The 12,499-nt window shown below is 42.6% G+C and overlaps 1 protein-coding gene across 1 annotated transcript in view; it reads left to right on the top strand.

Annotated features, from left to right (window-relative positions):
• The window catches only part of LOC103738730 (baculoviral IAP repeat-containing protein 1a-like), a 77,411-nt gene extending 68,053 nt beyond the window's left edge, over positions 1–9,358 (top strand). The window contains exons 13-16 of the mRNA XM_008838858.3: positions 1,572–1,724; positions 2,067–2,153; positions 2,738–2,902; positions 8,716–9,358. Coding sequence (XP_008837080.1) covers positions 1,572–1,724; positions 2,067–2,153; positions 2,738–2,902; positions 8,716–9,077 — 767 coding nt within the window. The 3' untranslated portion in view covers positions 9,078–9,358. The remainder of the gene's footprint in view (positions 1–1,571; positions 1,725–2,066; positions 2,154–2,737; positions 2,903–8,715) is intronic.
• Positions 9,359–12,499: the final 3,141 nt, after the last annotated feature.

Genomic DNA, 12,499 nt, shown 5'->3' on the forward strand with positions numbered 1-12,499 from the left:
CCTCACAAGTGTTAGCTCCATCTTCACACTCACTATATATACTATTAGTATTGCCATTTGGTAGCTAGGGAAATTGAGGTTAGAAATTTGCTTAAGTTTATCCAGTTAAGAAAGTGTCTATTCACAGTTTAGATCCACAGTCTGAGCTTTAAACTCCAAATACCCTTCCTCTCCAAAATAGTTCATAGAGCGTGTTTCTTTCACTTTTGTTTAAGCTGCTCTTGAGAACTTGGCAATTTACAGATCAGCTGCTGAGGGAGAAGAAACCTGATGGTGGCAATCTGAACCATTTCCCCATTTCTCCCCGGCCTAGCCTCATGACTGATGGACAACTTGCGCAGCTGTGTTTCTAGAACACATCATTTAGTAAAATGACTAAAGCATCAGCAGGCCCTTGATTTGGCAAATGCTGAACACCAAGGACTAAGGAAATGTAAACCTGGAGCTAATGTGCAGAGTTCATGGAAATAGTCATTGAGCGGGCATGGTGGCTCATGCCTGAAATCTCAGCACTTGGGAGGCTGAAGGAGGAGAGCTGCCTGGAGTTTAAAGCCAGCTGGCTGTGTATCTGTTGTTACTTCCTGGGCAGCCTGAGATACAGTGTGAGAGCCTTTCTAAAATAACAAAAGCAAACAAAAAATTTTTTTTTCAGTAGGTAAAAACACCTGCTGTGTAGCCTGATGACCTGCATTTTGATGCCAGGGATCGATATGGTAGAAGGAGAGAAGCGATTCCTCATCTGTCCTCTGACCACATGTTCACTCTGGCACGTGCATGACTCCTGCCCACATACGAAATTAATTTATTTTCTGCTTCAGAACTGTCCTTTTTATGTTACGCTGTATAGAATTCTCATTGCACAAATGCATAGACATAGAGACTTTAGGATGCTAACACTGAAGATTTCTGTCCTATTTTGTTTCTTCATTGCAGTGACAAAACACTCTGACTAATGCCAACTTGGGGAGGAAAGGGTTTATTTTTCTTACATATCCCAGGTCACAGTTCATCAGGGAGCCCAAGGTAGGAACTCAGGGCAGGAACCTGGAGGCAGGAGCTGGAGCACAGGCCATGGAAGAATGCTGCTTACTGGCTTGCTCCCTGGGCCCATGCTCAGCCTGCTTTCTTATGCAACACAGGCCCACCTGTGGCACCACCCACAGTGGCACCACCCACAGTGGCCTGGGCCCTCCCACATCACTCAACAATCAAGAAGATGCCCTCAGACATGGCCACAGACCAGTCCAATAGAGGAAATTCCCTAATTGAGGTTCCCTCAACCCAGATGTGTCAAGTTGATACTAAAGCTATCTAACACAATGACTTTACTGAGCCCTCATTTTGAGAAGAGTTAGTTGATCCCGTCAGTAGCTTGTGCAAGTCCATGCTGCTCTCTTGTCACTCCAGAACCTGAACATGAGTCCAAATTCCTCATTCATTCCATCATTGCATCATGGTGCCTTACTTTAAATTCAGTATGATTGGAGTTAATGAACTACAAGGCTAATTTTGGTAGAAATTTGCAAACTTCTCTAATTTCTGAAAATCCGCCCCCCCCTTTTTTTTTGCAGTTAAGTTGATTCAGAATTCTCCAGAGCTTCAGGTTTTCCATCTGACATGTGACTTATTTTCAGATTTTGAGTCTCTCATGACTGTACTTGCTTCCTGCAAGAAACTCAAAAAGATTGAATTTTCGGGACAATTTTTTGTTGCTGTGCCATTTGGTAAGATTTATAACCTCACAGTTTTGCTTCAAGATACTCCTGTGCGCAAAGTCACACTCTAAAAAAGCCAACATTTTAAAATGCAACTGATGTCAAAGAAATTTTAATCACACCCGATCTTCACTGAATTTTTCACAATAGTGAAAAATATTTGTGTCTATAGTTTAAAATGTTTTAGTTTTCAGAATATTTTCTGAACCAAGATGTTTTCTTTCCATAGTCACACAAATTCACTGTAAATTAGCACATTCATTTTCATTGTTTTAATGCTCTTTTAAAGAAATTATCTTTGGTCTAAGAAATATATCTGACATGGCTACATTTTAATTTTCTCTTTCATAGTCACAATGTTGCCAAATTATACTTCTCTGAAGATATTAAATATTGAATGGCAAAACTTTCCCAATAAGGAAACATCAGAAAAATTTGGTATGTTTACAAGACAATAGTTTTTAATTTATTCATTATTTCCCCTCCCCCAGTCAACTCACAACAAAGCAAGCTGTTTAGTGCTGCCCTTGACAACCATGGGGGTTGGTTCCAGGACCCCCAGCTGATGCCAACAGTAGAAGATGCTAAAGTCCATTATATGAAATGGTGCAGTGTTTGCATATGATGCCCACTTTAAACCATCTCTAGATTGCTTACAATGCCTACTTAAATGTAAACAGTTTAGGGAATAGTGACAAGGGGGAAACCTCTGTAAATGTTCAGCACAGACATTGTGGAGCTAGGAGAGTGAGCTGCAGCCAGTGGAAGCCTGGCTGTGCAGGAGGAACTGGAGATGGAGAGGCAGCCTGCACTTGGGTGAAGAGAGACAGGCCAGGGAGGGTGAGGAGCTGTCCACAGAGAGCAGCAGGCAGCAGGTGTGTGCTGACCCCTCTCTCTTGCCCTTGGGGACAGGGATGAGGAGGCCTCTGCTGGGTGGGGCCTCCTAGACTGCAGAGTCTCTAGGTCATCAACTCCTCACCCATGGGAACTGCTACAGAGAATGGCTTTATTGTCTTGCACAGCACACACTCTAGGTTCTCTCAGGAACCTGGAAGAGCTGCGCCTTCCCGGTGGGGACGGGATTCATCACGTGGCCAAGCTGATTGTCAGGCAGTGTCCTCAGCTGCAGAGTCTCCGAGTTCTCTCCTTTCACTACGGTTTGGATGATGACAGTGTGATGGAAATCGGTGAGTTTCCTCAGAGAGACGGTTCTGTTTGTGCAGAAGCCAGTGGCATCGTTGGAGCTGTCTGCTCCAAGTCTATGAAAACATCTGGCCCTCCAAACTGTTCAGCCTACTTCCTCATTTCCTCTACCCTGTGGTTTCCTCTCCTGCTTTGTGTAGATTTAGCTTCATCCTGGTCAGGCTGGAAAGGTCAACAAGCCTCTGTTTTGACACTATAGAAGCCATCAAATCTGGTTTGGGGCTTTGAACCCAGGCTTCACTCATGCATTCTAAGCAGGCGTTCAGCCATGGAGCAACACCCCATTCAGGTCTGTGTTCTGACCTCAGTGTTTCAGACACCTGGCCAAATATTCTTTCTGCTAAACACAATATAAGCCAAAGTGAATAAATTTCCCAGCTCATACTCTTGAAAATTTGTTTTTCCAGTGTAATTAACAGTCAACCAGATCAGAACAGAGACTATCACTAACACTCAGAAGCCTGAGTTCAGTCTTCAGCACCACAAAAATAAATACGTGAATAAATCCCTGTTAACCTACTTTCCTTATAGCTCTATTTTGGCTTTATATATCTTCAAGCTAGTTGCATAGGGAATTTAGAATTGTAAGATCTTTCTGGTAGATCAGCCCTCTTTATCTGTAGTAGGACTTCCTGCCTTACACTCACTCTGTTGTATATTAACATAGGCATCCAGATTCTATTCTTTATGATGTCCTTTTCCTTCCTTTCACCTGCAGTTTTTTGATGCCCCACAATTTAAGGTGTATCTCTTGCAGTTAGATAATTGGGTTTTAAAAATTCAGTCTAGGGTTTACAATGTAGCTCAGTTGCTAAAGTGCTTGCCTAGCATGTAAGAAATCCTGGGTTTGATTCTCAGCCCTACATAAAACTAGGCATAGTGGTGCACACCTATAACTTCTAGGAAGCTGAAGACAGGAGAACCCCTGAGGATTGAGAGCCAGACAGCTGAGTGAACTCAAGGCTCAGTGAGAGTAATGATGGACAGTGACTAATGAAGAATCCAACATTGACCTTTGGTCTCCACATGCACCCACACATACATGTGCACTTACACATTGTGCTGGATAGCTTTAGTGTCAACTTGACACACCTGGGTTGAGGGAGCCTCAATTGGAGAATTACCTCCATTGAGCTGGCCTGTGGCTATGTCTGTGAGGCATCTTCTTGATTGTTGTGTGATGTGGGAGGGCCCAGCCCACTGTGGGTGGTGCCACCCCTGGGCAAGTGGGCCTGTGTTGTATAAGAAAGTAGGCTGAGCAGGGGCCAGGGGAGCAAGTCAGTAAGCAGCGTTCCTCCATGGCCTGTGCTCCAGCTCCTGCCTCCAGGTTCCTGTCCTGAGTTCCTGTGTGGGGCTCCCTGATGAACTGTAACCTGGGAGATGTAAGCCTAAATAAACCTTTTCCTCCCCAAGTTGGTATTGGTCAGAGTGTTTTGTCACAGCAATGGAGAAACAAACTAGGACACATATACATACACACACAATTTAAAAATAAAAACAAAAATACAATCTAGTAATTAAAAAAGTCTATTTACATTTAATGTGCTTAATATTATAGCTAAATTTATCATTTTGTGTGTGTTCTTCCTGCGTTAGCCTCCTCGGTGCTAAGGTTACAGGCATGTTTTGACCTGTGTGATTTTGGTATTTTTCTTCTTTATTTGTCCAATGGGATGTGTTTTTTTTTCTATTCTTCTTTTCTTACCACATTTGTTAGCTTATTAATTATACAATCTTTTTTTTCTTGTAGGAGGGATTGTTAGGCAAGGTCCTCTCTGTAGCCCACGTTGGCTTCAAACTCACTATGTGGTTCAAGTTGGGCTTGAATTTGTGGCCATCCTCCTGCTTCAGCTTCCAAGTGTGGGCATCACAGCTGTGTGAGACCATACCTGGATTGCATGTATATTCTTACTTTCAGTGTTATCTTGGATGGTATCATTTGCATCTTTAAGTAATATGTTATTGATACATATGTATATATACATAAATGAATAGTTTTATAAGTTTATCATCCAGATATGTGCTTCTAGAATATTTAAATTCCATTAACCTGGGTAGGTGAGGTTGCTTAGTGTAAAGGGTTGCTTAGGGTAAAGGTGCTAACTGCCAAGTCTGATGATCTGAGTTCCATACCCAGGATCTACATGGTGAAGGAAGTGATCCATCTCTCCAAAACTTCCTTATGACCCCCACCCCCCAATGCCATGATATGTGTGTACACACATATACACAGATATATACACACATACCCCACACACAAAGTAAATAAATAAATGTGAAAATGTTTAAATTACATTTGCCTCCTTCTAGCCTTTTGCATTATCATCATCATTTATTTTCGTTTCTACATACATTTAACCCTTCCATCACTGTTCTTTCTGTTATTGGTCCTAACTTTTATTAATGAATTAATACAAAATATCCAAGGTCAGTTTTTTTGATACAGGGTCTCCCTGCACTTCCAGCTGGCTTGGAAATCACTATGCAGACCAGGCTGGCCTTGACTACACAGAGATCCACCTACCTCTGCTTCCAGAGTGCTTGGTAAAAGGTGTTGGCCACCACACCTAGCTCACGTCAATGTGTTTTAAGCCTCATCTTCCTTCTCTTCTTCATCCGTGCTAATCTGAAAGTAACATAATTGATAACTCCCTTTATGGTTTGTAACTATGCATAACCAATTATGTGGATTATTACTCTTCAATTAGTTTTGGAAAAGGCGCCCCAGAAGTTACAGTGATCCTACTCTTGCTCCTTTTGATAGTTATAACCTCTCTACCAAGTTCCCAGCCTTTCAGTTCATGCTGATTCTTTTCTAGAGGAGCTGCTGAATTGGGCAGCTTCCATGATTCCATCTTCTACAGGTGGGTGCAGTCAAGGGCAAACTTCAAACCCTGATTCTATTCTTCTTTTGCCCCTTTTCACCATAAGCTTTACCATGGATGCCATGGTGGCAGCTGAGGCTGAAAGGGCTTGATTACTGTTTTAAATGATTCTGTGTTTAGTATTCACACACTAAATTTATTTACTCCATTTAAATTTAGGGGTTTTTTTTGAGGCTACATAGAGAGAGGGTCTCTCTCTATAGCCTAGGCTGGTAACAAGCTTGCAGTAATCTTCTTGCTTCTGCCTTCTGAGTGCTGGGGTGAGAGCCAGGGTCACTATTCCCAGTGAAATTCTCTGTTTCTTTATTGCTTCTATTGCTGCTACCCTGAGCTTACCCCAAGTTCCAGTCATGGGGGTGGGAGGGTCGTCTTCCTTCTGCCTGAAGAACTTGGTTAGTATTTCTGTTCCTCTGGGTCAGCTAGTCATGAATTTCCCCGTTTTAATGACCTGGAAATGGCCTTTACTTCCTCTTTGGAATGTTTTTTCAGTGAACATGGCATTCTATTTTGGACTTATTTTCTCTCACATCTCCGGCTTCTGTCATTTGTTTTGTTGAGTCAGAGTTTTTATCGTGTCTTTAAAGGTGAGGGGTCATTTTCCCCACTCTGGGAGCTTTTGAGGTTTGTTTTGTTTTGTTTTTCCTAGGACAGGGTGGCACTAGGGAGCCTGGGCTGGCTTAGAACTCATGATCCTCCTGCCTCAGCCTTCAGAGCAGCTGGAACTGGCAGCTTTGCTCTGTGGAAGTCACCATAGACTTAATTCTGACTCCCCAAAGCCCATGTGTCGAAGCCCTAACCCCAATGATACTGCATTTAGAGACAGGGGACTTGCTATGGTCACCAAATAGACTGAAACTGCAGCTGTGCTGTGAGGTGCAGAGGGTGGTTTCCCTGTGTTACTCCACTTGGTTTTGTAGAACTCATGGAATCCTTGTCTTGATGGCTTTTTGTCAGTTCGGGATATTCTTGGCCAATATCTGCTGCCCAATTCTCCTTTCCTTCTGTGTACAACAGAAGATCTCAACCTAATTTGAGGTCGGGGAGGTCTCTGAGGAAGTGAGGTTTCTGGTGCGACCTGAAGTAAGAATGGTGGGGACACGCTGGGGAGAGGGGGGCTGGGGCATTCTGAGCAGGGCAATCACTTGTGCTGAAGAACCAGGTCTATCTGAAGATCTTTAGAAATACAGGTGAGAGGCAGGAGTTGGTCCTATGAAAGACACTGGGGAGGAAAGTAAAGGCCTGACTGGAGTGGGCTTCTTGGGGGTTACAAAGGCTGGAATTTGTCTTGTTACTTGATAAATGCTAGTAAACTGGTAAAATGGCCAGGCCTGGTGGTGGTAAAAGCCTGGAATTTCAGCACCCCACAGGCTGAAGTATGAGGATCCAGAGTTCAAAGTTGTAGTTGGAGAGAGAGTTCAGAAGTTAAGAGTACTTGCTTTGCAACTATGAAGATCAGAGTTTGGATTCTAACACCCATGTAAGAAGCTGAGTGTCTCTCAAGTGCTCATAACCTCAGCTCTGAGGTATGGATACATACAATTGCTGTCCAGACTAGTCCAGAACACCCAAAGTCCAGGTTCAGAGAGATACCTCCTTCTAAGGTAAAGAGAGAGGGGGACAGAGGAGTTCACTAGATGCCCTCTTCTGGCCTCTGGGCATAGGCACCTGAACATACATATGCCTGAACATATACATACAGATAAAAAAGAGAGTTCAAGGTTATCTTCAGCTACATACTGAGTTCAATGACAGCCTAGACTCCATGAGAGCTTGTAGTCCCCCTCTCCTACAAAAAAAGAAAGAAAAAAGAAAAAGAACAGAAATTTATGACCTTTTCCTAAAAGCTTCTTTTCTCTCTCCTTAAGAGGAAGATTTAAGTATTATGAAAATGGAATGACTTTTCTCCTCTCTATTTATTACAAATCACTATTGTGTCTTCCTGCTCTCCATGCTAGCTTAAAGCCTATTTAGAACTTGAATCTTAAACAGATTTGGGAGCAGTGATCCCTGACCCTCTCCCTCTCATGATCAAATACTTTCCCCTCTCAGAACCCAGCATGCCTGCCACATGGTGAGAACCTAGTAAATCTGTTGACTGAACAAGAAATACTTTTGAGAGACAGCTGACAGGTTGCTCTTTGCTAGTGTGAGTTTGTTTAACCCTTACTCCTAGAAGACAGCACTTAGACACCCCACAGCCCCAGCTAACTGTACGATGTGTTGTAGAAAGTAAAGCAAAGCAAGGCAAGAAAGCAATGGATGGGGAAGACCTGAGCTATCGCCTCCAGAAGAGTCTTTCACTCGAGGAAATGAGAAATATCCCTTTAGTATCACCAAACATACTTGCTCAGGACACAACTGAGACATTTTCTTTGGCCCTCTGTCTTTAAACTCAAGCTCCAATGATTCTGGATGAAATAAAATCTAACCTTTACCCGAATTAGGGAAAAGTGATTTTTCAATGAAAATGAAGCAAAAACTTCTGCTAGGTCCCCACTTCAGAAGTCACAGACCCATGTTAGTTGAGAACTTACCTGGCTCTATTTTCCTCAGAGCCCCTGTTCTTGTTAAGTGTGGAGTGCCTTCTGGACAGCAGAGGGAGGGCGCAGAGAGAAGACAGCTTTTAAGAATGCCACCTCCCCTTCTCTGGGAAAAAGAAGGCCTCCTTTCCATAATTTCTGGGTCCCTTGCAATTTGACTTCTTAGGCATGCTTTTTTCCCTTGGATTTTGGTCATGTGGTTCTCTATCAACCAATTAGCCCTTTGACCGCTTTTAAAGAACTATCTTTAAAATATTGTGCTAATCATTTCCTACTTTCAGTGGAGGTGGGGGTCGGGTTGGTATCCATAACCTTGTCACCGTCATTGAAGTCCTTAGGATTCTGGTCTCACAATTGATTTGTTTTTTTCAGCCACAGTTGCAACCAGTGGAGGCTTCCAGAAACTTGAGAACTTAGATCTTTCAATGAATCACAAGATTACAGAAGAAGGATATAGAAATTTCTTTCAAGCTCTGGGCAACCTGCCAAATTTGAAAGAGCTGAGCATTTCTAAGCATCTCTCAGAATGTATCAAAGTTCAGGCCACCACCGTCAAGGCCCTGAGTCAGTGTGTGTTGCGACTGCCCAGCCTCACCAGAATCACCATGCTAAGTTGGCTCCTGGATGAGGAAGACACAAAACTGCTTAATGCTGTGAAAGAAAGACATCCTCAATCTAAACGCTTGATTATTACCTGGCAGTGGATACTGCCGTTCTCTCCAGCCATTCATTAATGATGAGTTGGAAGGCTACTGAATCAAGAAAGCTTTGTCCACAGTTCTGAATCTGATTTTCAAAAACATTATACCTTGCTGACACATGCCTACAATACCAGCACTTAAATAGAAAGATGCAAGAGAATCAAGATGTTGATACTAGCCTGGGTTATAAAGGAAGACCCTGACTAAAAAACAAAGCCATAACTAACTAGTCTATAAAGAGAATATTTATAAACTCTGTGAGCCTCATAATTTTAAAATTTTTAAAATTTATTTTTATTCTATGGTTATGAGTGTATTGCCTGCATGTATGCAAACACATACATGTCATGCAATGCCCACAGAGGACAGAAGAGGAATCCCCTGGAACTGGAGTTATGGATGGTTGTTAGCCACCATGTGGGTGCTGGGAATTGAACCTGTGTCCTCTGCAAGAACAGCCAGTGCTCTTGACCACTGAGCCACTCTCCAGCCTGAGCCTCATAATTTTTAAGAAGCTCATGTGTCCATCACTGAGCTTAAGAGTTTTCATGAGCAGCACCTTGGCAGTCTTGTATGCTTCTCCTGTCTAAAAATTGTCCCTTCAATTAAGTTCATGTGGTGAACCCTCCATTATCAAGCCTAACAGGGAGGGGCTGAGGAGAGGAACTTGGATTCACAGCATGGAAGAAGTTTTGGATTTAGGTAACAAATAGCCAATTTAAGGACTGAATCAGTTCTGCACATGACGAAACAAGAGCCAACTTAACCACATGATGCAGGTGACTCTTTTCCTAGAGAAACTGTTTAGTCTCTGAAGGCCCTTGTGTATATATCACTAGCCTTGCTCTGGAGTGCTATTGCCAGAATGAGAAAGAAATTGGGTTTAGGGAAAACTGCTTTTGTTCCATAGACTTTTGAGTGTTCCACATGTGCTGTAATGGCCTTACAATTTTCTTAAAACCCACTCCACTTGGTGTATATAATTTAATCCCATAAGGTTTTTGAAGTGCTGTTTCTAGAAATATTAAGGATTTCTGTATATTAATTAACTCGATTATAATAATTTTCCAGTTATGTATATCTAAACCTCAACTTCACACCTATGGTTTTGTACCTTAAATATTATGTGCTTTGTATTTATATACGCCATTAAAGCTGGGGATAAATGACTTCTGAACAAATTTTACAAAATGGGTTAGCGTTGACTTCTCTGGGAAGTGGAGTGTTCTTGCTTTTCATTCTCTCCTTTCTGAACGATTTTTGTTTTACAATTGCCTGTGTTAAATTAGGTCTTGGGGTATAGCTCAAAGGTAAAGAACCTGCTTAATGTTCATGAAACCCTAGGTTCCATCCTTCACCTCAAAAGAGAAAAGGAAAGAAATATAAAATATTTAAAAATTCAAATACACTAAAAATACTTTACCATTAATATTAATGTATGCTGCCTCTGAAAGGCCAGATATTTTATTTTCTTGCTCTTCTGATCGGATATGTAATACTTTTATTACCAGAAAGGTTTCAGCATTATATCAGATTCCAGTGTGCAGCCACAGGGAAATTTGCCACAGTGACGTTTGGAGAAAGCTTAATGTAGTCATTAGTGCTGAGGACTGTAAGAATAGAGACTGGGTACCAAGAACAGAGGACTGCGACCAAACTCACCTGTGTGCTCTGCCACTGTGCGCTGCTGAAGGTGCCTGTGGCTGGGACTGGTGCTACAGGGATCTGCCTCCCTCTCCAGAAGCCCTGTCTCCTTCTGTGTCTCAGCATCGCCCTCTACCGACCAAGATGTGCACTGAACTTGCTGACAGGGAGAGGTATTCCGAGCAGGAAGCAATGACTGTAGAACAGAGGGTGAAGACTGAATTTGGGCCCGAGAGGCAACAAGTTGATAACTGGCATAACTCACTAGATCTAGTGGTACAGATGGAAAAGAATCTAGGTTAGCTGAGCCAGGCGGCGCACATCTGTAAACCCTGATACTCAGGAGGTTGAGGCGGGAGAATCACGCGTTCAAGGCCAGGTTGGGCAGTTAAGAAAGATGCTGTTTCAAAATGAAATTTACGAAGAGCTGAGGATGTTGCTTAGTGGTAGAGCACTGGTTTAGCCCGTGTGAGGCGCTGGGTTTGATCCCCAGCACGGCTGAAAACAAGTAAAAACCTGTTCTAATATAATTCAGTGGTTCTGATTTCTTTTCTGACAAAAGAAAAGGAAAAAAAAATGGTAAATTTCTACCTTCTTTTCTGATCCCAAGAAATCCCCAAATCCACCCACTGTGCTACACGGGCAGAATCTCTTCTGTTCTCAACTGCTTTTCTATGTATTGCTTAAGCCTTCCTTGAACATTTGCCTCATTTTCAAGCCTTTTTATTTTAAATTTAAAAAAAAAGAAAAAGAAAAAGAAAAAAAAAAGACACAAAAAACCCCATGACTCATAGTAGAAAATTTTGCATCCAAACACATGTACCACAACTGACATTTAACAGGACAGAATTCTATAGGATCTTGAAAAGTAGCTATGTTAGACAGGATTTTCTTTTTATTGTTGTTGCCATTGTTTTTCAAATATAATTTTCAAGAAGATCCAAGTATAACAGAAATCCAGAAAATAAACTTCCCTGAAAGAGTTCTGTGTGTGCATGGAGAATGTTCCAGCCCCATCCTCTCCAGGCTTTTATCTTCTCCACGCCACAAAAAGAGCTTTGTGAGCATAAATAGTGAACTCCACATTGGTGTAGTCAATGAGTATTTCTCAGTCTTCATCTCACTGGTCCTGTTAGCAGCATCTGAGGTCCTGGTCACTCTGAAGCTCATCACTCTCCTCTTTAGAACACTGTCCTCACCCGGCTCCAGGACCTCCCCCCCCCCCCCCCCCCCGACCCCCCCCCCCCCCCCCCCAGTTTCCTCAGTCACTCTGCTGTTTCTCCAGTCTCGTCTCTAACAATTGGGAGGACCTGTCTGTATGTAAGTGTATGTCCTGGACCATCTCATCCAGTTGAATGACTTTAAATTCCATGTCTACACGATCTACTCCATTTCCATCTGTAGCCAAGACCTAGACCTGAGCCTACTCATATCCAACTCCTCCTAAAGGGTGTTGCAAATTTCGCATGTCTAAAATCTTACTAATTACCTCTCCTCTACAAAAGTACTTATGGAGCTGGAGAGCTGGCCCTGTGGTTAAGAGCATGTACTGCTATCCCCGAAGACCTAAGTTTGGTCCCCTTCACCTACACTGGGCAGCTTGGGAACCACATGTAGCTCCAGCTCTGGCTTGCACTCATGTGCACATACCCATATATACATAATTTAAAAAGTAACAGAAATAAATCCTTTTTTAGAATGACTCAGAACCAGGCATAGTGGTGCACACCTTTAATCCCAGCCCTCAGGAGGCAGAGGCAGGCAGATCTACATAGCTAGTTCCAGGCCAGCCAGAGCTACAACAAATAAAA

Source organism: Nannospalax galili, unplaced genomic scaffold (assembly GCF_000622305.1).
Source record: "Nannospalax galili isolate Female #2095 unplaced genomic scaffold, S.galili_v1.0 scaffold518, whole genome shotgun sequence".
Taxonomy (NCBI): Eukaryota; Metazoa; Chordata; class Mammalia; order Rodentia; family Spalacidae; genus Nannospalax; species Nannospalax galili.